This window comes from Cajanus cajan, chromosome 11 (genome assembly GCF_000230855.2).
Source record: "Cajanus cajan strain Asha chromosome 11, NIPB_CcT2T_4, whole genome shotgun sequence".
NCBI lineage: Eukaryota > Viridiplantae > Streptophyta > Magnoliopsida > Fabales > Fabaceae > Cajanus > Cajanus cajan.
The window spans coordinates 24,612,363-24,636,373 of record NC_138527.1 but is presented as its reverse complement, the minus strand read 5'-3'; the positions used below and the strand labels follow the sequence as shown (position 1 = coordinate 24,636,373).

Sequence of the window (24,011 nt, the reverse complement as noted above, 5' to 3'; positions counted from 1 at the left end):
ATAATTTTAACAAAATCCAGTTTTGAGATGAATGTTAATATATAAGGTCTAATTAATTGTTCTGTTAAGCCCTATAATTACAATAAAAATCGATCTTTTCTTAATTGCTAATTATTTTTATTAATAAAAATATAATAATAATAATAATATAATAATAATAAGAAGAAGAAGGAGGAGGAGGATGAAATTAATTAAATGTGAGCATGGTCCAATATTGATATGCTAATCCAACTTAACTCGAGGATAATTTGAATGAGCTTGAATTTTAATATTGGATCTAGAATACTTTTAGGACTAATTTGAGATATATTTTAGGTTATCCGACCCAATTTAATATATAATATTATATTAAAAAATAATTTTTTTATTAAATTATTATGTATTAATAATAAAAAAATATTTTTATTTAATATTTTTAAAACATATATTATATTTATAACAAAATTATTTATTTAAAATACATTATAAAATATACTTAAATTTAAGATTTATATTTTTTAATTTATAATTTGATTATATATAATATTAAAATTAATATGGTTACCAAAGTTTCAACTTGACCTTATCCTTTATGTTTTCGAATTTTGATAAGATTAAATTTGGATTTTAAAAACTAGTTCAATAAAAAAAAATAGGATCAAGTTTGAAAAAAAAAAAACTTGACCCAATCCAAGATAAAATCACCCCTAGAATTAATATAAAACACTTTAACTACTAGCTAGTATTCTTGTAAATTGTTATTTTATATAGTCTTTAATTGCTAGTACTCTCATTTTCTTAAATTAGTAGTGTTTTGAAAGGATTACAAAAAATAAATTAGTTGTCTTAATTAAGTCCTCGTGTTCAGGAATATATACTCATTAGTAATGAAAAAAAAATTATGAGTGTTAATGGTTTGTTTCATTAATTCACATAAATATGATGCATATAAGGATCAATAAATGAAAATTATAGTACTTAATTAATTCAAATTACTATAAATAGCTGAAATTGATACAAAGAAAAGAAAAATTCAATGAAAACATTGAAAATAATTATTTTATGAAAATTAATATTTGATAAAAAAATAATTAAAAATAAAAAGTAATTTATAATTTTTACTATTAGAATTTATCTTATTACATACGACTTTTCATGAGAATTTTGTATAAAAATTTGCAGCAAACATTGTTCTTACGAATTTTTTTGTGAAATTTTATCTCCAGGTAATACCTTCGTGAATAATATGTTTTTGTGAATTTCAAAATTGCTAGAAGTTTTCCTGCGAATTTTTTTCGCAAGAAATTCTGCAAGAAAATTTCTTACGAAAAAAAATCAAAAAAATTACTAAAGAAAGTTTATTGCGAATTTCAAATGCTCACAATGAATTCATTCAAAGTATTAAGAAATGTGCTTTCCTGCAAATTTTTTTCGTAAGACCATGTATATTCTCACTTTTGAGCATTATTTGAGAGTAAACTTCTGCATTTTCTCTCAAAGCCAAGAGTAACCTAGAGTGAGGGGAAACCAACCTTTCACCTTGAGATTTCCTCTTTGTAGCCTTGGAATTCTATTCGAGGAGCTTAGGCAAATCTTTTCCAACTCTTCTCCTTCTTTTTCATTGGATTCATATCTTGAAGATTTCTCAAGGATTCAAGGAGTAACATGCGAATAATCATGGAGTTGCATCCATCTAGGACTCCATCAGTAAATAGTTTTAATTTTAAAATTATCATTAAATTAAAACTCATTATCATTAATTTATCATATTTATAAAATTTTATATATTTAATTTAATTAAAATAAAAATAGAAATTATTTATAATGATATATTTATAAATAATTTAGTAAAATAACATTTTTTTAATTAAAAATCTTTTAATTATTAAAATTATAAATTTAAACATTTTTTTTATTTTTCCTGCGGATTAAAATTGGTAGGAAAATCTGCAGGAAAAATTACCAGCAAAATTTTTCTATCATTTAATAAACATTACTTGTGAATTTATTTTTACAAGAAAATCTACAAGAAACAAAATAAAATCCTTACAACATTTTCTGTAAATTTTTACCATGGAAAAAAATTTCTATGATCATTAAGTTTGTAGAAACATTTTCAAAAAAAAATTTGTAGATTATTTTTTATAAAAAAATTTGTAAGAAATATTTATAAATTATTTTTTGTAAATAAATTCACATTTTTTTTTGTGAAATTATTATTACAAGAAAATTCACAAAAAAAAATTCTGAGAATATTTTTTTCAGAAAAATGACACTCTTCTAATAATGTTTACAATTTTAAATATATAAATTAATAGATAATTAATGATCAAGGAATGCATCTTAATTAGGGATGGCAAAACGGGCCAGCCCGGCCATTTTGGCCTGGCCCGCCATTGGCCTGCCAAAAACGGGGCGGGCCGGGCCGGCCCGCCAATGTAAAACGGGCTGGAGATGCTGGCCCGCCCCGCCTAAGGGTGGGCTGGCGGGCTGGCGGGCCAGCCCGCTTACAAAAATAAAAAATAAAAAAAATGGAAAAAAAAAATTATTTTATGGTTAAATAAATTTTTTTTTTGCTACAAATAAATAAATATAATCATATGAAATAAAAAATGCATACATATTGTACTTAATATATGTTCAACAAAAATAAATTACAAACTTAAAACAAAATCAAATAGAAATTAGTCCATTTACACCAAAATCAAAACTAAATTATAAACTTACAAATTATTTATACACTAAATTTTTTGATAGTCCACAAACAAGTTTAAATACAATTAATTAACTTTAAATTTTTATTCTAAGAATATTAGAAGCTCTCTTGAAAGAAGATGTCTCTACTTTTTTTCTTAATCATCTTCATCCTCATCTTCTACATCAAAATAAAATAAACATAAAAATAATTAAATTAAAATATATATATATATGCGGGCCGGCGGGTTGTGACGGGCCGGCCCGCTATTTGGCCCGGCGGGTTGGCGGGCTTGGCGGGACGGGCTTGACGGGTTGAAATGCTTGGCCCGGCCCGCCAATTTTTGGCGGGCCAACGGGCCGGCCCGCGGGCCATGGCCCACTTTGCCATCTCTAATCTTAATTAAGGTGGAGAGTATAATAGAAGATGTCCTAAGAGTTATGAGACTTTAATTTATTATATATAATACATATTTTTAACATTTACAATAAATTAATAAATATTAGTATATTTTATTAATAGATATCGTATAAAAATTTATTTAAATTTTAAAAATCAATTATTTCTTTCAAATATACATTTGTGGAATTTGTTCGTGAAAATATAAAGTTTCAGTGGTCTGATCGCTATAATAATAAGCTAAAAGCAGTGAAATTAACGGACGTATATATAGTAAATTACCTTTATATATATATATATATATATATATATATTAGAGGGTTTGAGGCACTTCGTGTCTTTATTATACTCACAGACAAATATTAAAAATTATGAATAATTATTCAGAAAAAATATAAGAAAATTTTTCTTTTTGCATTCCGATTGTATAATCATCCACTAAAAAGTGGTTATTAAAATATATTCCTTTATAATATATATATATATATATATATATATATATATATATATATATATATATATATATATAAAGGGATCCATTTATTACAAAGTAAATTTACCGAAATTTATTTTACTTAATAACTCATATTTTACATTAAATTTCAATTATTCAACTATTGAATTAATGAAATAGATAAGCATAAAATTCATTTGTTTCATTAATTCAAATTGATAAATACTCATAAAAATATTTTATACATTAATTTGAATTCATATAACAAAGTATCAAATAGTTTTAAATTTTTTAAAAAAATTTTACAAACTTGATCTATGCATTAAAATTTTTTAATTCAATGGTTGGATTGTGTAACACTATCATCTCATAATCTTGTTGTTTGATTTGATAGTTGTTGTTAGCTGAAAGTTTTGAGATCAGATTACCTTAAAGCCTCATTGATCTTTGGAGGGTTGGACCAACGATAAATGGAACTGACTTAGGAAAGATATAAAAGGAAAATTTTAAAATGGAAGCTTATAACCTAAGTTTTTCAAGAACTCAAGGGAGAAGCTAGAGAGAGATCCTTCTTCCCCCTTCTTTCTTCTTCTTCTTCTTTTTCCCTACATGTTGCTTTTGATGGTGAAATCATGTTGTATATGTTATATATATGCAAACTATTTTGTTGCATTCGTTGAAATTTTTTGGTTTTCAGAAAATTGGGCGAAATTAGGTTCTATACAAGTGCAAAACCTGATATCGCACTAGTCACGCCTTCAAGACATCGAGTGTGGCTTCAAGATGTCGAGCATACTTCCAAAGAAGGGTCTTTGTCTCGTTCACACTAGATTTGAGATTGGTGGCGTTGGGTATGAGGAGAGAGACTCGTCTCGATTTGGAATTATGTTGAACGTGGGTTGAATGGTGTTGGATATGAGATGAGAAGTTTGTCTCTACTTAGGTTCGCGCCAAATGTTAAAGAGTATGGCATCGAGCATGAGTCAAGCAGAGAGCTCTCTACCTGATCGGGGCCAAGAATAAATATTGTCACACTAAGCGTGAGAGTGTGGGACATTTTCTACCTCAATCATGTCAGACGCAAGACGCAAGACGCAAGTAGTGAGATGCAGGGTGTGGGCGAGGGGGATCCACTTAATTTTTTTTAAAAAAATTTAAAGATTTGATTTATACATTAAAATTTTTTAATTCAATAGTTGGATTGTTAAAATTTTGATATAGAATATGAATTATGAAGTGGAGTAAATCTAACAAAACTTATTCTTGGAGTAAGTAGATCAACACACGCACACACACACACACACACACATATATATATATAGGGAGCATATCAAGTGAGAGGAAATTTATTATGAGAGATGAGAGGGTTAAAATATAACCCTTAGATTAATTTTATGAATTCCCAAATTTCAGCGTTCAAGTGAGAGAAAATTAATCTAAGGGTTATATTTTAACCCTCTCATCTCTCATAATAAATTTCCTCTCACTTGATACGCTCCCTATATATATATATATATATGAGGGATCAAATGATATTGATGTAACATTTACCAATTATTACATCGCTCAATAACTTTATATTAAATGTGAATTTTGTTGATCCAATCATTGAATTATAACTTCATATCACCTAGTATGTTTAATCAAATTTTGGTAAAATTGAACAACAATTAGAAGGTAATCAAAGTGTTCATATTTTAATATATTTTGAAATGAATATATTATGTTAATTTTGTTTTATAAGAATGATGTATCAAATGATCTTTGATTTATTATAAAATTTTGTATAATATGATCTAAAAGTAAGAAACTTTCACTTTAACGGTAAGTTTTTAAAATTATTGAGCAATGTCATAGTTGGTAAAGTTACACCAGTGTCATTATATGTATGTATATGTGTATATATAGAGAGAAGGGATCTACTTACTCCAAAAGTAAGTCTACCAACACTTACTTCACTCAATAACTCGTTTTATATCAACTTTTAATGATCCAATTGTTGAATTAAATTTTTTTTACATAGTTCATACCTACAAATTTTTAAAAATTTTGAAAACTATTTGGCACTCCATTTTGTTAATTCAAAACAACATATAAAATATTTTTATGATTATCCATAAATTTGAATTTATGAAATGAAGTATCAAATAATTTTTAAAATTTTTAAAATTTACAAACTTGATTTAGTTAAAAAATTCAACGCATAAAATGTTTTTATAATTATTCATAAATAATATTTTTATCGTAAAAAATATTTATTTTTCATTTATTGATAAATTATTTAAAAATATTAATAATTATTTCATAAATAGTTATGATAAATAAATATTGAATTAAATAAAAAGTTAAAAAATTTCTTAGAAACTCTGGAAAGTCCCTTCAAATACTATCTCGCAAAATAGAGGATTGCATTTTTTTTTGGTACATTAGAGGATTGTGTTTAATATATAAGAGTTGATTTAATTAATAAATAATTATGATAAATAAAAATGAAATTTGATAAAAACTTTAAAAAAATCTCTAGAAACTCCTGGTTGAAGAAAAGTCCCTAAAATCACTCTCACTCAAGATAGAGATTGATTTTTAAAAATACATGTGGTTATAGAGTGCAATATACATAAACCAGTAGAAAATTTGCAATTTGTAAAAGGGTAGTTATAGGGGTAAAGTTGTCCAAAAATATAAATATCAAATGAGACCGTCATTTTTATTAATAGACTACTGGGATTGAAACATATATATTTTATTTAATAAAAATATTTAAAATTATGAATATTTATTAGATTAATTAATGTTGTGCTTAATCATCAAACTTTAATATATTGTGTTTATAAGAATAATTATTTTTTATTATTTAAAAATTTAAGAATAAAATCATTTAAAAAATATGTACACTAAATCTAATTATCATTTTTATATGTTATATATATAAATATAGATAAATATTTTTTTTGTATAATATGATTTATAACATTACAAGTACAAATGCAAATTAGACATGTAACTAAATTAACATGGGGGTATCAATCCAGTTGCACTTTTCTTAGACATAATAATAATAAGATAAGTTCGAATCTAATTAATAAAAAACACTATATGATCCTTAAGCTTCTTATCTAATATCTTACAACATTAATATATTTTTATAAATCAAAATTTACACTTTTAAAATATATTTATGACATTTCAATTAAAACATTTTAAATTTTGAATCTCCTTTTTTTTTTTTGTCTTAACTTTTTCCTGATTCATAGACCATAGACTGTCTATGAATACAGTCCAGTTCATTCCGCGTGATTCCGAACCATCAGATTTTTAAGAAGTATCTGACTGCTACAAAATATTTTCTATGGTGGAAGAACTTACCCTAGCTACAGTCCACAAATGCGTTGGATAAAGAAGTGGGGTTCATGTGATGCATCATTGAATGTAGGAAACTATTAGTTAACAAGTGCCATATAACCAAACCCAGCTCCCAAAGAGTACGTTCAGGCACATTAATGTTTTGTTTAGATTAAGAGAGAAATACATAGAAAAATAACTAAGAAAGATAAAATAGAAGAAAAAAAAATGTTATTTAGAAAAGTACAAATAGAAAAAAAAGTAGTCGAAGAAATTTTCTCTACTTAATTCAACGAGTGAACTCTCACCGTAAATGTCACATGGCAATAGAACTTTTGACTATGCCAAGTAACTAGATTATAATTCATCTAATGAAGTCGATAAAAATGGATTTTAAGTATACAACATGAAGCTTCCAACTTAAATGTTATGTACATTAAAGTATCATAAAAAATAAAAATGCTAGGCCAAGAAATTTAAGCTAAACCAGACGTGCATAAATGAAAGACTGAAACCAACAGAGACTAATAATCAACATTTGGAGCGCATGTTGTCGTTTTGGATGGTGCTGTCTGACTCCAAAAATTTGCCCCAGATGGGGTGTTTCTGCCAAACCATGTTCATTTCCTCAAGTGGAATACCCTTTGTCTCTGGCAATAACTTGTAGATGAATAAAGTCATGATCACCACAAAGCACCCAAAGAAGATGAACAAACCGAACTTCATGTGGCAGAGCATTGATGTGAAGAATTGAGCAATGAAGAAAGTGCTAATCATGTTTACACCAACTGTGATGCTCTGAGCAGCAGGTCTAATCTCAAGGGGAAAGATTTCACTTGGTACCAACCACCCTAGAGGACCCCAAGACCAAGCATAACCTGAAACATATACACAGATAATCCCCACAACCACAATTGCATACCACTTAGGTAATGTTCCTGGGTTCCCACTTGTGCCAAATGCAACGGCAATAGCAATTGTCATCACAATCTGTGGCCGAAACATACCAATTAGAAAGTAACCAAATCAATGAAATGACAAATGTTTGTATTTGAGGGAGCATTTATAAAATTGATTCCGAAAGAAATTGATGTAGATTGAAATTGAGTTTGAAGTGATGTGTGATTCATTTATGCATGGGTGTTTATCTTTTAAAAGCAAGTTGATAGTAAACTACTTGAAGTTGTTTCAACTAGAAATAAATTTCATCCATGCAAGACTAAATACATGAAAAATTATCCAAAATTGCGGTAGTTGGTATTTCAATGTGAATTTGAATGATCTTTCTAAATCTAAATATGTAATTTATGGAGAGGAAAGGGGGCAGTGAAACAGTTACCTGACATGTCAACATTTGAGCACCACCTTCAAGGAAAAGGGAGCGTCTTCCAAATTTATCTACAAGAAGAATTCCAACCACAGTTGAAACGGGTTTAAAGCTGCCAATGATCACTGCAGACATAAGAGAAGCAGTGCTTCCAAAACCAATTGTTCTGAACAAAATAGGAGCATAGAATGTGATCACATTCAAGCCAGTGAATTGCTGGAAGAAGGGAATGCATATGGCAAAAACTAGCTGTGGCCTATACTTTCTCTCCATCAAGGTTCTCCAAGGGTGTTTCACACTTTGTGAGGCTTCACTAGCAGCAACTATGTCTCTGAATTCTGCATCAACTTCAGTTGTACCACGAATTTTCACAAGCTCCCTTTTAGCATCTTCAGGACAGCCACGTTCAACAAGGGAGTTTGGTGAATCAGGAAGGCAAAAGGAGCCTATAACAAAGATAATAGCAGGGACTGCACCAAGCCCCAAGCTTAAACGCCATCCCTGACCATCCAGTATCTTGGCAAAGTAATAGTTGAAGAGATTGGCCACAAAAATGCCTATAGTGATTGACAATTGGAAGCACATGTTTAGAGCTCCACGGTATTTATAAGGGGCCATCTCTGATACATAGATTGGAACCGACTGAAAATACATGTGATTATTCATTAGCAAAGGACTATAATAAATAATATTCATTTGAGACTTCAAGAAAAGAGTAAGAACTTGTTTGAATACAAATTAGAATTACTTTTGAGAGTTTCTTTACTGAAAATGAGAAGTATTTTTTAATAATTTTTTTTTCAAAAATACTTTTAAACTTATATTCAAACAAACTCTAAATATAACAAGTACTAATCAAAAGGTTTTCACACTGTCACCTAATCAAAGATTTTCATATCTAGTAATTTTGTTAACTTGAACTACTACCATAAATATTTTGTAAGTTATTCTTAGCATGATTTTTGATTGATTTGAAAGTATAAAAGATTAAAAATTTTCCTACCTAGTCATTTTGTTGACTTGTGCTACAACGATCTTAAAAGTCATTCTTATCATGATTTTTGATTGATTAACTATATAAAAGTCCTTTTTGTACATTAAAATTAACTCAAAAGAAAAGAGTATACCTGATTGGCACATCCAATGCCAAAACCAAGCAACAACCTGCCAACAATAAGCATCCAAATGCTTATGGCTAATCCATTGAGTAATGCACCAGCCACAAAGAATATTCCACCCATAATCATAGTTGTACGCCTACCCAACATTCGGGTTATGTTGGATGCCCCAAGACCCGCAACAAGAGCACTTAGATAGAGGGAAGATGTAAACAGTGTCAATATCTGGCTGTTGAATTTGCAGTATTGGTTTGAAGAAGGCTTCAGGTTAGACTCCATTTCATATACAGATGGAAAGAATTTCTTCAGGAAGGAATCCATTGAGGTCACTCCACCTATAAAATAAACACAACAAAATCCCCCATATCAGAAATTTCATAAGTCACAATATATGCATGATATTTTGATTTCAAGGTTATAACAGAGAACAAAAGCTAATTCCAGTAACACACAAATCACATGATGATAAGATAATTCCAGTAACACTTTAACAACCCCCTCTTCCTCACTAACACACAAGTCACATGATGATAAGATAATGCATTGGAAACCCAGATATGAAACCTTATTTTCAGACTCAAACAGGGTCAAAATGGGAAATTAAAAAAGGTATTAGTATCAAAGCAAGAATCTTTAAACAAATGTTGATGATTGGATTTACCTGAAACACCATGGTCATAACCAAAAATCAACCCTCCAGTGGCTGCCATGATGCAAGTGAGAACCACCCTCAGGGTGAGCTTGCCTGGATACTTGATTGGAACTTCCATGATTTTTCTCTCAGTATTTGCCTTAGCTTCAAGTTTTGGAGAAGTTAAGAAGACACAACCATAACAGCGAGCAGATCGAAATCATGAACTTGACAAAACTATTTATAGCATTTTGTTTGTGTCTCACATCCATTCAATGATTTTATCATTATATAAGAAAAGTTTACAACATGGTAGATGTAAGGTGAAAATATTACTCGTATTTTCAGACACTATAAAACAAAAGAAAACTACCAAATATGAAATACCAACCGCTATGCTTACTGAGAGTAGCAAAAGGAGAGAAAGACTCTGGATCTAAACTCTGAAGTCAAAACTACACTGTTAGTGGTCACATTTTAACATTAATTAAGGTGATGGTATATTGACCCCCGAATCACTTGTTCACGCTTCTAACTTTATATACTATTTTATTAAAGTGCATAAGCTAATAGGTTGAGATTATGAAGAGAGAATAGTATATTTTTTCTAAAAGAAAAAATACCACTTGAAGTTATATAAACAATGGCTAGAACCAGAAAATTCTCCGTCTATTTAGCACAGTTTAAAATTTTGTTATGATTTTGACAATTAATATTATCATTAGTTTAATGAGGTGTTTTGTTTTGTGTGTAGCATTAGTGTACCACTAGGTATCTAAATTCAGTTTGTCCGTGAATCAACCATCTTATTAATCAAATGAAAACTTCACATCGAAAACGAGGTGCGTGACAAAAACTTGAAACTCACCATCAATCATTTTATGCCATTGGCAATTTGAAATTAAAAACAGGTAGTTAAAAATAGTCTTATGGACATATATGTGCAAGCTAGTGTAGTGGATCATGAAGCCACAAAAGATTTATAGTAAAAATAGACTGACCAACACGAGATAAATGGAAGTAGTAATATTTGGTTGATGTGAAAATTTTGTTTGTAAGAGTATCTACAATGGGAATTGCTTATAAGCAACTCCCTGTGTTACATCATGCCACATCAAAATTTTTTTATTTTATGAATTGCTTAAATTTTAGTAAAGTTGCTTGTAAAAGTTTAGTACTAAAATTTAAGTAACCTATAAAATAAAAAAGAGCTAATGTGACATCTGGAGATGCTCTAAAGGGTACAAAACATAAGTAATTTAATACAGATAAGATCAAATTCAATGGAGACACAGAGCTACTCTATCTGAAATTGTAGTGTAGTGGTGGCTGTGCCACAGTACTGTAGACACGCCAATCTAAATTTTAAGGAAAGAAACAAGTGTTGGAATCTTTGGATCGTGGTTCCTATTGGACCGTGTGGTCCCATTATGTGAAGTGTGAACAGAGAACTTAATTGGTGACTTCTTGAATGGGAGCAAGTGATGGTGGTGGAGTGGAGGCAATCTCTTTCTTTCTTTTTGTGTAGAAATTGAGACTATTTCAAGCTTTGGGATGACGAAAAAATCATTACATTATAAATGATTGTGGGTGTGGGACATTGTTTAAAGTATAGTGGTTATAAAATTCATCATTATACACTCATTTGGCATACACCGCATATAATAATGTTGTAATAAAAAGATAGATAAAAGTGGGAAAAGGGGAAAAGTTAATTATTGTATAAGTATATAAATAGGATTATTATATTTATATATTTACTTTTTCTTTTCTTTTTATTGTATTATTATATTATCTATTACATTTTTTTTATCTATCTCTTTCCTGCACCTGTACACCCAAAATTGGGGTGGACCTTTACCCTTTTTCATATGAATATTAATGTTATAATGATTAATAGCACGTCGCAAAACTTGCACAAATGCTATTGATGAAAAAGGTAGGCTTAAATATCGGTACTTAATATCGATTTTAGTCTTAAAAATTTTAATTCAAGAATTTTTTTCATTTAAATATTATAATTATTTAATTTTGATTCTTCAAATTTTAATTAAACAATTTTATTTCTTTAAATATTATAATTGTATAATTTTATTTATTTAAGTATCGTAATTATACATTTTTTTTATTAAATTATATATAATATTATTTTAATAATAATAAATATATATTATCTTAAGTATGAATGTTAGTTATAGTATATGAAATTTAAGTAAGTTAAAAATTATATAATTAAGATACTTAAGAGTCATATAATTGTGACATTTGAATGATTAAAATTGTTCAATTAAAATTTAAAAGACTAAAATCATACAATTATTAAAATACTTAAAAGATAAAAATGTAATTAAGCTAAAATGCTAATAATGCATTTTTTATACACTCTTTTTTAATAATAAAATTATTAAAAATTATAAAATTTAATGAATTTTTTTTATTTATAATTTTAATAAATTTTAATCAATAAAAATATATTTAAAAAAAATAATAATTAAAGAATATATTTCTACCACTCTGATGATAATGGTGCAAAAGAAGACTATGCTGGCACAAGAGCACTAAAGGATTGTCATTAGTCACGGGTGGGGACTGGGGGAGTGGACCCTATATTCACCCATATTTGACTTGTGTTACATGATTATATTCACGAGAAATATATTTATATTTGCACCAAAGTCATAATAATAACCCACTTAGCTAATATTAAAATTAAAAAGCCAACATTTTATATCATACATTGTACATGAAAGTTGATTATGTAAAAATTGCTATGATCATATACATAATGTTTTGAAGCTTAATTAAAAGCTCTAGCTAATGTGGAACAAAACTCTTTTTATTCGTAAACTAGCTACTTGAACTTGGGATTGGACCACTTAATTTAGTTTCGTCATTCTCTTTCCTTGGTAAGTCTTTTGACCTATGTAATATGTATCATTATTGTATAAGTTTTTGCACTGTTAATCAATTAAAAACTATAAATATTATTAACACCAATAAATTTAAAATGAATAATATTTTGATTGGATAACAGTACATCATATAATTGGTATCAGCCATGAAAGGTGAAAAGAAAGAACCAAAAAGGAGGAAGAAAGCACCAAGAAAATAAGAAGAGACGAAAATATTTTCTGTATATCATTGTTATCCATTTGTTAACACTATATCTGTCATATATACATATAAGTTTGTTATGAAAACAAACAATTGACCCACTGACTAACTAAGGTTCTAACCCTTGGTTACACCTATGATTAAAATAAATCTATCATATATATGCTAAGATCCCCCTCAAGCTAGGAATGGATATTAGACATGCCTAGCTTGGACTGTAAAAATTGAAAAGCACTAGGTAACAGAGCTTTAGTATAGATGTCAGCAAGCTGGTTTGCAGAGGTAATAGGAAGTAATTTCAGAACCAGCTTGCACCTTCTCACGAACTATATGACAGTCAATTTCTATATGCTTTTTTCGCTCATGAAAAATAGGATTTGTAGCAATGTGAAGTGCTGATTTGTTATCACGGTACAACACAGCAGGATGGTGAAAAAATAGTTGAAATTTTGCAAGCAAAGATGTAAGCCATTGCAGTTCACAAGTGGCACTGGCAAGTGCCCGATACTCAGCTTCAGAAGAACTTCTGGAGACAGTGGCTTGCTTCTTAGACTTCGAAGAGATCAATGCTAACCCCAAATAGATGGAGAAACCAATGATAGGTCTTCTAGTGTCAATGCACCCTGTCCAATCAGAATCACTGAACCCCTTTAGATGAATTGAACCATTAACATGGAAGAAGATGCCTGCACCAGCAGAACCTTTTATGTATCTTAGAATTCTGTTAGTAGCTTGTTGATGTGAAGAAGTAGGTTGAGCCACAAATTGACTCAAGTGTTGAACAACAAAAGTAATATCAGGTCTTGTGTTGGTTAAGTAAATCAATCTGCCGATCAACCTTCTATAAGAAGTAGCATCTTCAGCTGAAAGACGGGAACCAGAGTTTTGATGAAGTCTTGTTGTGTAATCAGGGGGAGTGGATACTGGTTTAGATCCAAGCATGCCAGTATCGGTTAGAATGTCTAAGGCATATTTACGTTGACAAAGATTAATGCCGGTAGCAGTTCAAGCAACTTCAAAACCCAGAAAAAACTTCAAATCACCAAGTTCTTTAATTTTGAACGTTTCGTCAAGAAGATGTGTGATGTGGTGAATCTCATTTAAATCATTTCCTGATAGCACTATGTCATCCACATAAAAAAGTAAGGCTATGATGGAATTAGATTGATGTTTGAGAAATAAAGAGTGATCAGAAGCACATTGTTTGTATCCATGGGAAGTTAAAAAATGAATTAACCTTGCATACCACTGTCTGCTGGCCTGTTTTAAACCATACAAAGACCTTTGAAGTTTGCATACTTGCCCTGATTGAACTAAATGCATTCCTTGGGGAATGGTCATGTAAATTTCTTCATTTAAATCACCATGCAAAAATGCATTGTTTACATCTAGTTGCTTTAAGTGCCACTTATTAATGGCAGCTAAAGCTAATAACAATCTAACCATAGTCAACTTAGCCACTGGAGAAAAAGTGTCAAGATAATCTTGGCCTTTTACCTGGGTGTAGCCCTTGGCTACTAATCTTGCTTTATACCTTTCTATAGAGCCATCTGATCGATGCTTGATTTTATATACCCATTTACAACCAATTGCAGCCTTATGTGGAGGGAGTTGAGTAAGAATCCAGGTGTTGTTGGATTCTAGTGCTTTGATTTCAGAATTCATAGCTTCAACCCAATTGGGATCTTTAGAGGCCTCGACATACGAATTAGGTTCAACTTGTTGAGTTACAGCTAAAATGACTTTATAATATGAAGATGATAGTTTATTGTATGAGAGGACAGAACTTAAAGGATAGAGACTACCTTTGGAGTGATTAGCAACAGTTGATGGTGAATATGTTACATGGAAGTCTTTATATTTGCCTAGCCTATGAATTTGTCTTTCTGATCTTCTAGGTGCCTGAGATGGATATGTAGGGGCAACAGGGTCTGAATTATGATTAGTAACAGGATCAGGTAATTCAATATCATCAGGGAAAGGGGTTGTAGGGACAGGTAGAACAGTAATAGGATCAGGTTAACTATGAGCATTGAACGAAAAATAGTCTTCATAAAAAATTACATGTCTAGAAATATTAATAGCCCGAGTCTTAAGATCAAAAGTCATATACCCTTTTGTATGCGGTTTAAATCCTAGAAAAATAGAGGTAATAGACCTGGGATCTAGCTTCTTTCTGTTTGCAGATAATGTGCTAGGAAAGCAAAGACAACCAAAAACTCTCAAAGTGGTAATGTCATAAGGTTGTCCATAAAGCATTTCATAAGGGGTTTTGTTATTAAGAAATGGAGTTGGCATACAATTTATGAGTGTAGCTGAGTGATTCAAGGCATATGACCAAAATACAGGAGGCAAATTAGATTGAAAAAGTAAGGATCTAGTGACATTGAGTAAGTGTTGGTGTTTTCTTTCGACAATCCCATTTTGCTGTGGAGTTTCAATACGTGAGGTTTGGTGTATAATACCAGAATCAGCATAAAACTGTTTCATGATGAATTCTGATCCATTGTCTGACCAAATCATTTTAACTTTGGTGGTAAATTGTCTTTCAACAAAAGTGACAAAAGACTTTAAGTGAGTTTGTGCTTTAGCTTTAGATTTCATGAGAAATATCCAAACATATCAAGAATAATCATCCACTATGGTAAGAAAGTATTTATCACCAGTTAATGAAGTAACATGACAAGGGCCCCAAATATCAACATGTATCAGAGAGAAAAGAGAAAGAGATTGAGAATCACTATTAGGGAATGGAATTTTCCTTTGCTTAGCATGATGGCATGTTTGACATACAAATTGTTTATCAACTGAAAGTAAAGAGTATGTTTTCTTTAGCAATTGTAACCTTTCAAAAGAAGGATGTCCTAATCGAAAATGCCAAAGGTCTATAGCTACTTTATTACATGATAAAACTGAATTATTATGAAAAACAGAACTGGATGGAGATTTTTGATGTGGCTAGGTAGGAACCATGGTGAGCTTATAAAGACCTTCCACCAATTCAACTGTACCAATCTCTACAGTGTTTGCATATCCTGAATGAAACAATCATTGGCCACAAAGGTTAGCTTACAAGGCAAGGAAATTAGCATCTTAGATATGGAAATAAGGTTAAATTGAAAAGTGGGTATGTAAAGAACATCCTCAAGATAGAATGAATTAGAAAATTTAACAATTCCGACATGTGTTGCAGTGACCGTATGACCAGTAGGAAGTTTAACAATAACAGGATTTATCTTTCTATAGGAAGAATACAGATTGATAGAGGAAGTAACATGATCTGTAGCACCTGATTCCAAAATCCAAGCATTGTTGCACATCTTGTTTACAGAACAAGTAATTAATAACATATTACCTATAGGTGCATTTTTAGGAACAGTGATGGTCCCAATTTGATTTACATGTGAGTCACCCTGAAGAGAGGTTCCTTGTTGTTGTAATATTGCCATTAAGTCTTTATATTGTTTAGAAGTCAATCGAACATCTGTATCTTGAGCATCTTGATTTTGTGTTGCTTCAGTATTGCCATTTTTTGCCCTCACAGCATTAGCATTGTTTATTGATGAACCATTTGGTTTATGATACTTGTGCCCAGGTGGATATCCGTGCTTCTTATAACACTCATCAACAGTGTGATTAGTAAAACCACAGTGAGTACAAACCTTAGTGCCTTTACCATTTGAATTTCCTCGACCAAGCCCTCCTAAGCCATCTTTGCCTCCTTTAGAAGAAAAATTATGAGGAAAACCATTTTTCCTATAACATCTGTCAACAGTATGGCCATCTTTGCCACAAAAATTACAAGAGAGGTGGGAATTTGATGAATTAGTGTTTGCTGCATTAATTATACTAGTATTTCCTAACAGATCATTACTAGTTATTTGCCTTTCTTGTTGAACAACATAAGAAAAGACTTTATCAATACTAGGCAATGGTTCCATCATTAGAATATTGGACCTAACAGTGTTGAATTGATCATTCAGTCCCCTAAGAAATTGCATAACTCGATCTTATTTCTTTCTTTCTAAGAAAGTGATGATTGCACTACATGAACACTTTGTTTCACACACACACATAGTATCGGGTCTATAGCTTTCCAATTCATCCCAAATTATGCGTAGTCTAGTAAAATAATCAGTTATGGATCTGTCACCTTGCCTGATGGAAGCTATCTCTTGTTGTAAATATGAAATTCTCAAAAGATCTCCTTGGGAATATCATGACTTTAAATCTTTCCAGATTTCTTGTGCATAATCCATCCATAATATGCTCTGTCTAATCAGGAGAGAAACAGAATGAACTAACCACGAAACTACCATGTTATTGCACCTCTTCCAAGCTATATATCGTGAGTCTGTTGACACAGGTCTTTGAATCGAGCCGTCAACAAATTCAAATTTGTTATTGCACCTCTTCCAAGCTATATATCGTGAGTCTGTTGACACAGGTCTTTGAATCGAGTCGTCATTGAATCGAGTCGTCAACAAATTCAGATTTGTTCTTCGCACTCAAAGCAGTAAGCATAGAACGACTCCATGAGTTGTAATTGGATGAATCAAGAACAGGAGAGACCAAAGCTGTTGCTGGATTTTCTCCGGGATGGAGATAATAGGGACTGTGTATATTGAGAGATGAATCTTCTTTATCGCTCATATTGTGAGAGACGAAAGAGGGAGAAGTAACAATCAAAAGATAAAAGGAGGATGATTTTTGGAGATTAACGTGCGTAGCAGAGCTCTTCAAAAGAAGAGCTCTAATACCATCATATAATTGGTATCAGCCATGAAAGGTGAAAAGAAAGAACCAAAAAAGAGGAAGAAAGCACCAAGAAAATAAGAAGAGAAAATATTTTATGTATATCATTGTTATCCATTTGATAACACTATATCTGTTATATATACATATAAGTTTGTTATGAAAACAAACAATTGACCCACTGACTAACTTAGGTTCTAACCCCTGGTTACACCTATGATTAAAATAAATCTATCATATATACGCTAAGAGTATAAGAATATTTTTTTAAAATAAAGAATATTCTTTTCTTCCGAGATTTTTATATATAAAAAATTATAATGGACAATCTCATAAGGGCTAAACTATATTTTTATCTTTTATCCTATTTTTAAAATTTATTTTTATTATTTTAAATGTTCATTTTAATTTTTTTTCTTAATTTTAAGTCAATTTGATCTATTTGAAATCGATTATTTTTACTTTTGAGACATAAATTTAAATTTTTTTTTTTACTTATTTAAGACTTAAAATTCGTCCTTTAGATTCAAATGCAATTTAAACAAAAAAAATACCATAAATATAATAAAAATCACATAAACATAAGTTTAAAAACACATAAAAATTTCAAAAAAAATCTAATTTCACATTATTTTTTAGTTATTCATGGGACAAATTTTATACATGATTTTTACTATATTTATAATTCTTTTAAATTCAAACGTGAATTCAATTTTATAATTTTTATATAAGTGAATCTAGTATTATAATTTTCATTTCTTAAAACAATCAAAAATTGATTTAAAATTGTGTCTCAAAATTAAAAATGATAATTGTTTTGAAAGGGTCAAATTAATTTAAATAAAAAAAAGGATTATAATAAATATTTAAAAAATAAATAATTAAATTATAAAGAATCAAAACTATAATTTAAGATAACAAATTAATATTTTCATTTTGAGGATATCAACTAAAAGAAAAGGCTCAAATTTGGTGTATATGAAAAAGAAAATATTATCTTACCACAATAAACTGTATATTTTTTTATTCTTGACAATTTTTTTTTAACTTTAATAACAGTATTCATTCTATTTACCAACAGTTCTAGTTGATTCTAATAATATATAAATATTGCTCTCTGAAACACTTTATCCCTACAAATCCATGTCCGTGAATCACCAATTGAAAGCATAAAATTCACGAGCCGAAATTTGAGTGAAGTATTGAAAATTTAAAAGCATCTTCCCTTTTCACTGTTAAGACTTTGAACTCATCTCATAACTTTCTCTCTCCCTCTATTTGTATATTTTCTTAAATATATATAAGAACACGATATGGATCGATACAACCTAATTTAACCCATTTTTAATTCGTTAATAGATAAGTTGAGTAGGATTCAACTCATTTTAAAAGTGAGTTAGATATTTTAATTCAATCCAATCTCATGTTAGAATATTTACAATGAGAATTGTTTATAAGTAATTCTCATTCATTTTAAATAGATTCTACACTGTCATGTTACTTATAAGAAACTTATATTACATTTTTATAACTTTTACTCCAATGAAAGCTGCTTATAAGCACTTCTACTTTTTAATCACCCATACTTCGTTTTTAATAAATTTTAAAAAATTTAATTATTATAGTTGTTGACATCAGTAAAAGAAGGAAATATTAAATTATTATTTTTTTATTTTTAAGCAACCGTCTTTTATATAAGCAACCGTGCTTAACTTTTAGCAATTTGACCTGCTATATCAGCATGCTCCAATGCAGGTTTTTTTATAAGCAATTGGAGCTTAAACTTAAAAATCAGATAAAATCTTAGCATTAGAGATGCTCTTAAGTTGCGGATTAGCTTGGGTTGACCCTCAAAATAAAAAAAAAAAAAAGGAACAGATAATTTATAAGTTAACCCAATGACGGATGCATGTAGAAGAGAGATGGGGGCACATATATTTTTTTTATTCAAAAAAATAATATATTTTAAAAATAAAAGTTATATTCTAATCAAATAAATTATATTTAAATTATCATATGTATAAAATATAAATTTTAAAAAATTATTTATTTATTTGATATTTATCAAAATTTTAAAAAAAATTGGTTCTCATATGTGATAAAAAAATACTCATTACTAATAAATTAATTTTTTTTTAAAGTTTAATTTTTGATAAAATAAAATTTATAGCATATATATTTACCTTTTGTACTTTCTTTTTATGTATACATTGATTAAAAAAATCAAAATACTAAAGATTGTAAGATTATATATGTTGATTAAAAAAATCAAAATGAGAAGGATTGGAAGATCTATATTTTATTTAAAATTTTTATTATAAAATATGTTTTGAAATAAATTATCATCTAAAATATTAGATTAGATATTAAAAACATGTTTATATTATAAATAAATTAAACTTAATTTTTATACAATTTAACATATTTATTTTTATGTTTTTATTAATATTAAATTATTATAAAGTATATTTTTAGGATTGTAATTCTAACCAAACATTTAAAAAATATCTATGATAGATAAATAAGTCATATGTAGGATATTTATTTTTTTTATAAAAAAAGTTAGGTTCAAACCTATTAAATTATAATATTACATAGTCTGACTTAACTTATTTTCATCCTTAATCGTAATCATAGATATAAAAACTTGTAAAGAATAATTATAATATATATTTATACTTTTAAAAGTTATTTGTAAGATTTTTAATACTATAAATATATAAATAATTATTACCTCCACTATCTAAAATTTCTGGATCCGTCACTGAGTTAACCTATCAAATAAATAAAATAAGACAATTTATATAAATTTAGAAATTTAGAATATTTTTTTTTCAGATTTTTTCATTTCTATATTTTTCATTAATTTAGTTTAATTTTTATTCTTTTTTTTTATAGATTTATCCGAAATTAACTAGCTCAAAATTATAAAAAGAAATTTCTGCTCTCCTGTCTACTTTTAATTTTTAATTTAAATCTCATTTTATCTAAAAGGAAAGTAATTTTGGCACGAATAAAGTGACACTAGAAAATAAACAAAATCTTTCAAACAAATAAAGGAAACAAGCTGGACCCAACTCAGAAAAAAAAAAAGTAAAAAAGAAAATGTAGATCTGGCCCAAATATGCAATAGAACTGTAACCCTAATTCCTAATCTCTATCTCTCACACAGATAGTTGTGTCAAGTGTCAACGGCTGAGTTGCAAGTAATGTGTATTGTTTGGTTTATATCGTTTAACTATAACTATTTTATTCTATTTATTCTCTTAAAACATAATTAATCGCTTAATTTCTGGGGTGATGTTCTTGCTTTTTGATTTTTCGATGGGTAATTTTAATTTATATGAATCTGTGGGTTCATCATGATTTGTGGTGGTTCAGTGTGTTGTGAGTTTACAGCATCGACTTAGTCACTTAGATCGGTTTGATCCCCTAAAAATTATGATAGTGAACAAAAGATAAATATAATTATTATGTATTTGATTTTAAAAAAAAATGCGTGGGATAAAAATGAGGAAAGACATAACCATTCAGGTATTGAGAAAATAAGTATGATGAACAATTATATATTTAAATAACAATAATCGATTAAAAACATGTGTAGATAATGATGTTTGAAAATAATAACAAGGAAAACGTAGTAACGTACCTTCGTTGCTGCAATTGTCTACACTTGGGTCCATCTTCTAACTTACTTTCCTCTCTCGAAAACTCGGCTTTCTTTCCTCACTTTTTTGCCTCTTCTTTCCTTTTCCTTTTTCTTTTATATAGACTCAAATGCTATATGATTAGACAATATCCAAAATTTATTTCTGTGGATAATTTGCTATACGTGTCAAAATAAATTGTTATACTTCACTACATTTATATATTTTCTTTATTAGTAATTAAAATTTGTTAAAAATTAATATTTTCATAGATTCAATGCATTAAATTTTCATCTATTTAACTAAAATTTATAATAAATCCTCTTGAATATGTAAATTATATATATATTTTTTTGGTAATTGTTCTGGTATAGAACTTTTTTCTAGAAAAATCTAATAATTGTCTTAGTTTAGAACATTTAATGGTGTAAAAACTGATATTTTCTTAAGTTTAGGAGTCCCTATATATACACTAAGGTAATATTATTGATGTGCATCTCTTATTTCTTCTCATGATCCCCTAAATCATATTATATCATTATTGTCATTAATAAATTAATAAATCTTAGATATGTGATTGTTATCATGCCTATTCCCAAAAAAATTATATATGACACCTTGTCACAATTACTAGTGGAGGATGGTTCGAAAATCGATTATTACTATGAGATGTATTTGACAAATCAGTCAACTATCAGTTAGAGGGCAAGCTTGATTCACTTAGTTGGTAAGAGACTAATATAGTACACAATCTTCTAGGCTCAAGTGCTAAAGGCATGAAAAATCTAAGTGATTGGGCTACTTGGTTGCTATGATATACAATCCTTTATGCTCAAGCATGGAAGTATGAAAAACCAATGTATTTCGACTCACTCAATTGGTGGAAAATTCACGTGGTATACAACCCTAGCTCCATGTTCGAGTGCCAAAGACATGAATAGTTCAAGTGATTAGGCTAATTCATTGTTGAGAGACTAATAGGTGTTGTAATTAAAGACAATCATTAAACAAAAATCAAAATAAAAGAATATATATCCTTACGATTTGCACTCTCCATGCATCACTCAAGAGATGAAGTTCTAAGTTTCTAGGGGAATCTAATCCTAGAAATGCAGTACTAGCGTTCAAATCCAAACTAACAAGGAAATCAATATAAATATTTCCTTCTTTCAAAATATGCTTAATGTTAGCAAATTTTATGATCATATGTAATTTCATAGTATCCATCCTACAAGAAAATTACACTTTATGGATCTTAGATAACATATTTCTCACTACTATCATATTTTATAATTTCTATGAGAAAGTTTAGAGTACATACCGAAATCAATAATGCAATTCAAAATTTTCTAATAGTAGTTCTCCTTTCTTTAAGTTCCTTTACATGCTCTCTATGGTGGTGTTGTAACCCCTTTAATTGGTTCTTGACATTTTTCTTACAAATTACCAATGTGAAAACACAGCTCTCCAAACAAAGAGAAAGAGGTTATCCTTTTGCAAAACCAACTCTCTAACTTCCATAGCCTCTCTTTTTCAAATCAATTCTCTTTAATGCCAAACTTACCCTTAATGAAGTGAGAAGGGAGAGAATTAATTTTAATAACTTTAAAATTATCCCCTAATGCCTCTTAATATATTTAGGGTTTAGGGTTTAGGGTTTATATAAGCCATTATACATCTTTTCATTAAAAGTCATTCCCTAATTATATAAGCCATTATTAAATTATATAATCTAACATTCTCCCACTTAGTTCATATGATGACTTGAAGATTCAGCAGTTTAAGTGTGCACTATATGTTAAAATTACAAGTTATCATTCCTAATTAAATTTAAATGATTGAATCATGATGTTTGTGAGTTATCTTAACAACTTGCTTCCTTCCATGATTTACAAATTCTATTTTACTCAACTTTAATTAATATTCTTACATATATCTTTATTGTCCTTTCTCAGGCACGTTTTATCATCTCACTAAAGCAATAATGTATACCATATAATGTGAACAAAAAGATAAATAGAAACAACTATAATTGAATTCACAAGTGTCATACTATATGAGCCTTATAATTATAATGTGTATATACACATCACACTGCATCATTAAAAATGACTTATCAATAACACTCATCCTTTCAACATGACCAATGAATGTCTTGGGTGGTAAATCTTTAGTCAACAAATTTTTTATCATTAATTTTGTACCAATATTCTTAATAGATTTCTTTAATTGACAAAAACTTTAAATTCATACGTTTTTCCCTTTAGAGTATTTGACATTCTTAGAGAAGAAGACAACTGCATAATTATCACAATAAATCCTTAACAATTTTGGCTATTTTGTACTCTTTTATGTGCCTTATTTGTGGTGATCAATCTATATGTATGTTTAATTTTGTGTTAATTGTTGAAATCATGAACTTATCAGTGCTTGTAGTTCTTGTAGAACCCTATGTGATAGAAGAAGTAGGAGAAATGAAGATGTGAACTCCTCCAAGCTTCTTCTAGGCACGGATCTTCTTCAAAGGAGATGTAGACCGAATGGATGGAA

The 24,011-nt window shown here is 29.0% G+C and overlaps 1 protein-coding gene and 1 pseudogene across 2 annotated transcripts; both read right to left on the bottom strand.

The window, feature by feature from the left end:
• Positions 1-7,119: 7,119 nt before the first annotated feature.
• Positions 7,120-10,478, bottom strand: LOC109816529 (sugar transport protein 1). Its single transcript, XM_020381577.3, has 4 exons — positions 9,976-10,478; positions 9,324-9,649; positions 8,209-8,838; positions 7,120-7,859 (listed from the first exon to the last, which is right to left on the bottom strand). Exons 1-4 carry the CDS (start codon positions 10,082-10,084, stop codon positions 7,401-7,403), a joined length of 1,524 nt encoding a protein of 507 aa, XP_020237166.2. The 5' UTR covers positions 10,085-10,478; the 3' UTR covers positions 7,120-7,400.
• A 1,667-nt stretch (positions 10,479-12,145) lies between these two features.
• On the bottom strand, positions 12,146-23,279 carry LOC145953243 (secreted RxLR effector protein 161 pseudogene; annotated as a pseudogene). The gene is made up of 2 exons (XR_014430791.1): positions 21,464-23,279; positions 12,146-16,094 (listed from the first exon to the last, which is right to left on the bottom strand). The product of XR_014430791.1 is annotated as a secreted RxLR effector protein 161 pseudogene (transcript).
• Positions 23,280-24,011: the final 732 nt, after the last annotated feature.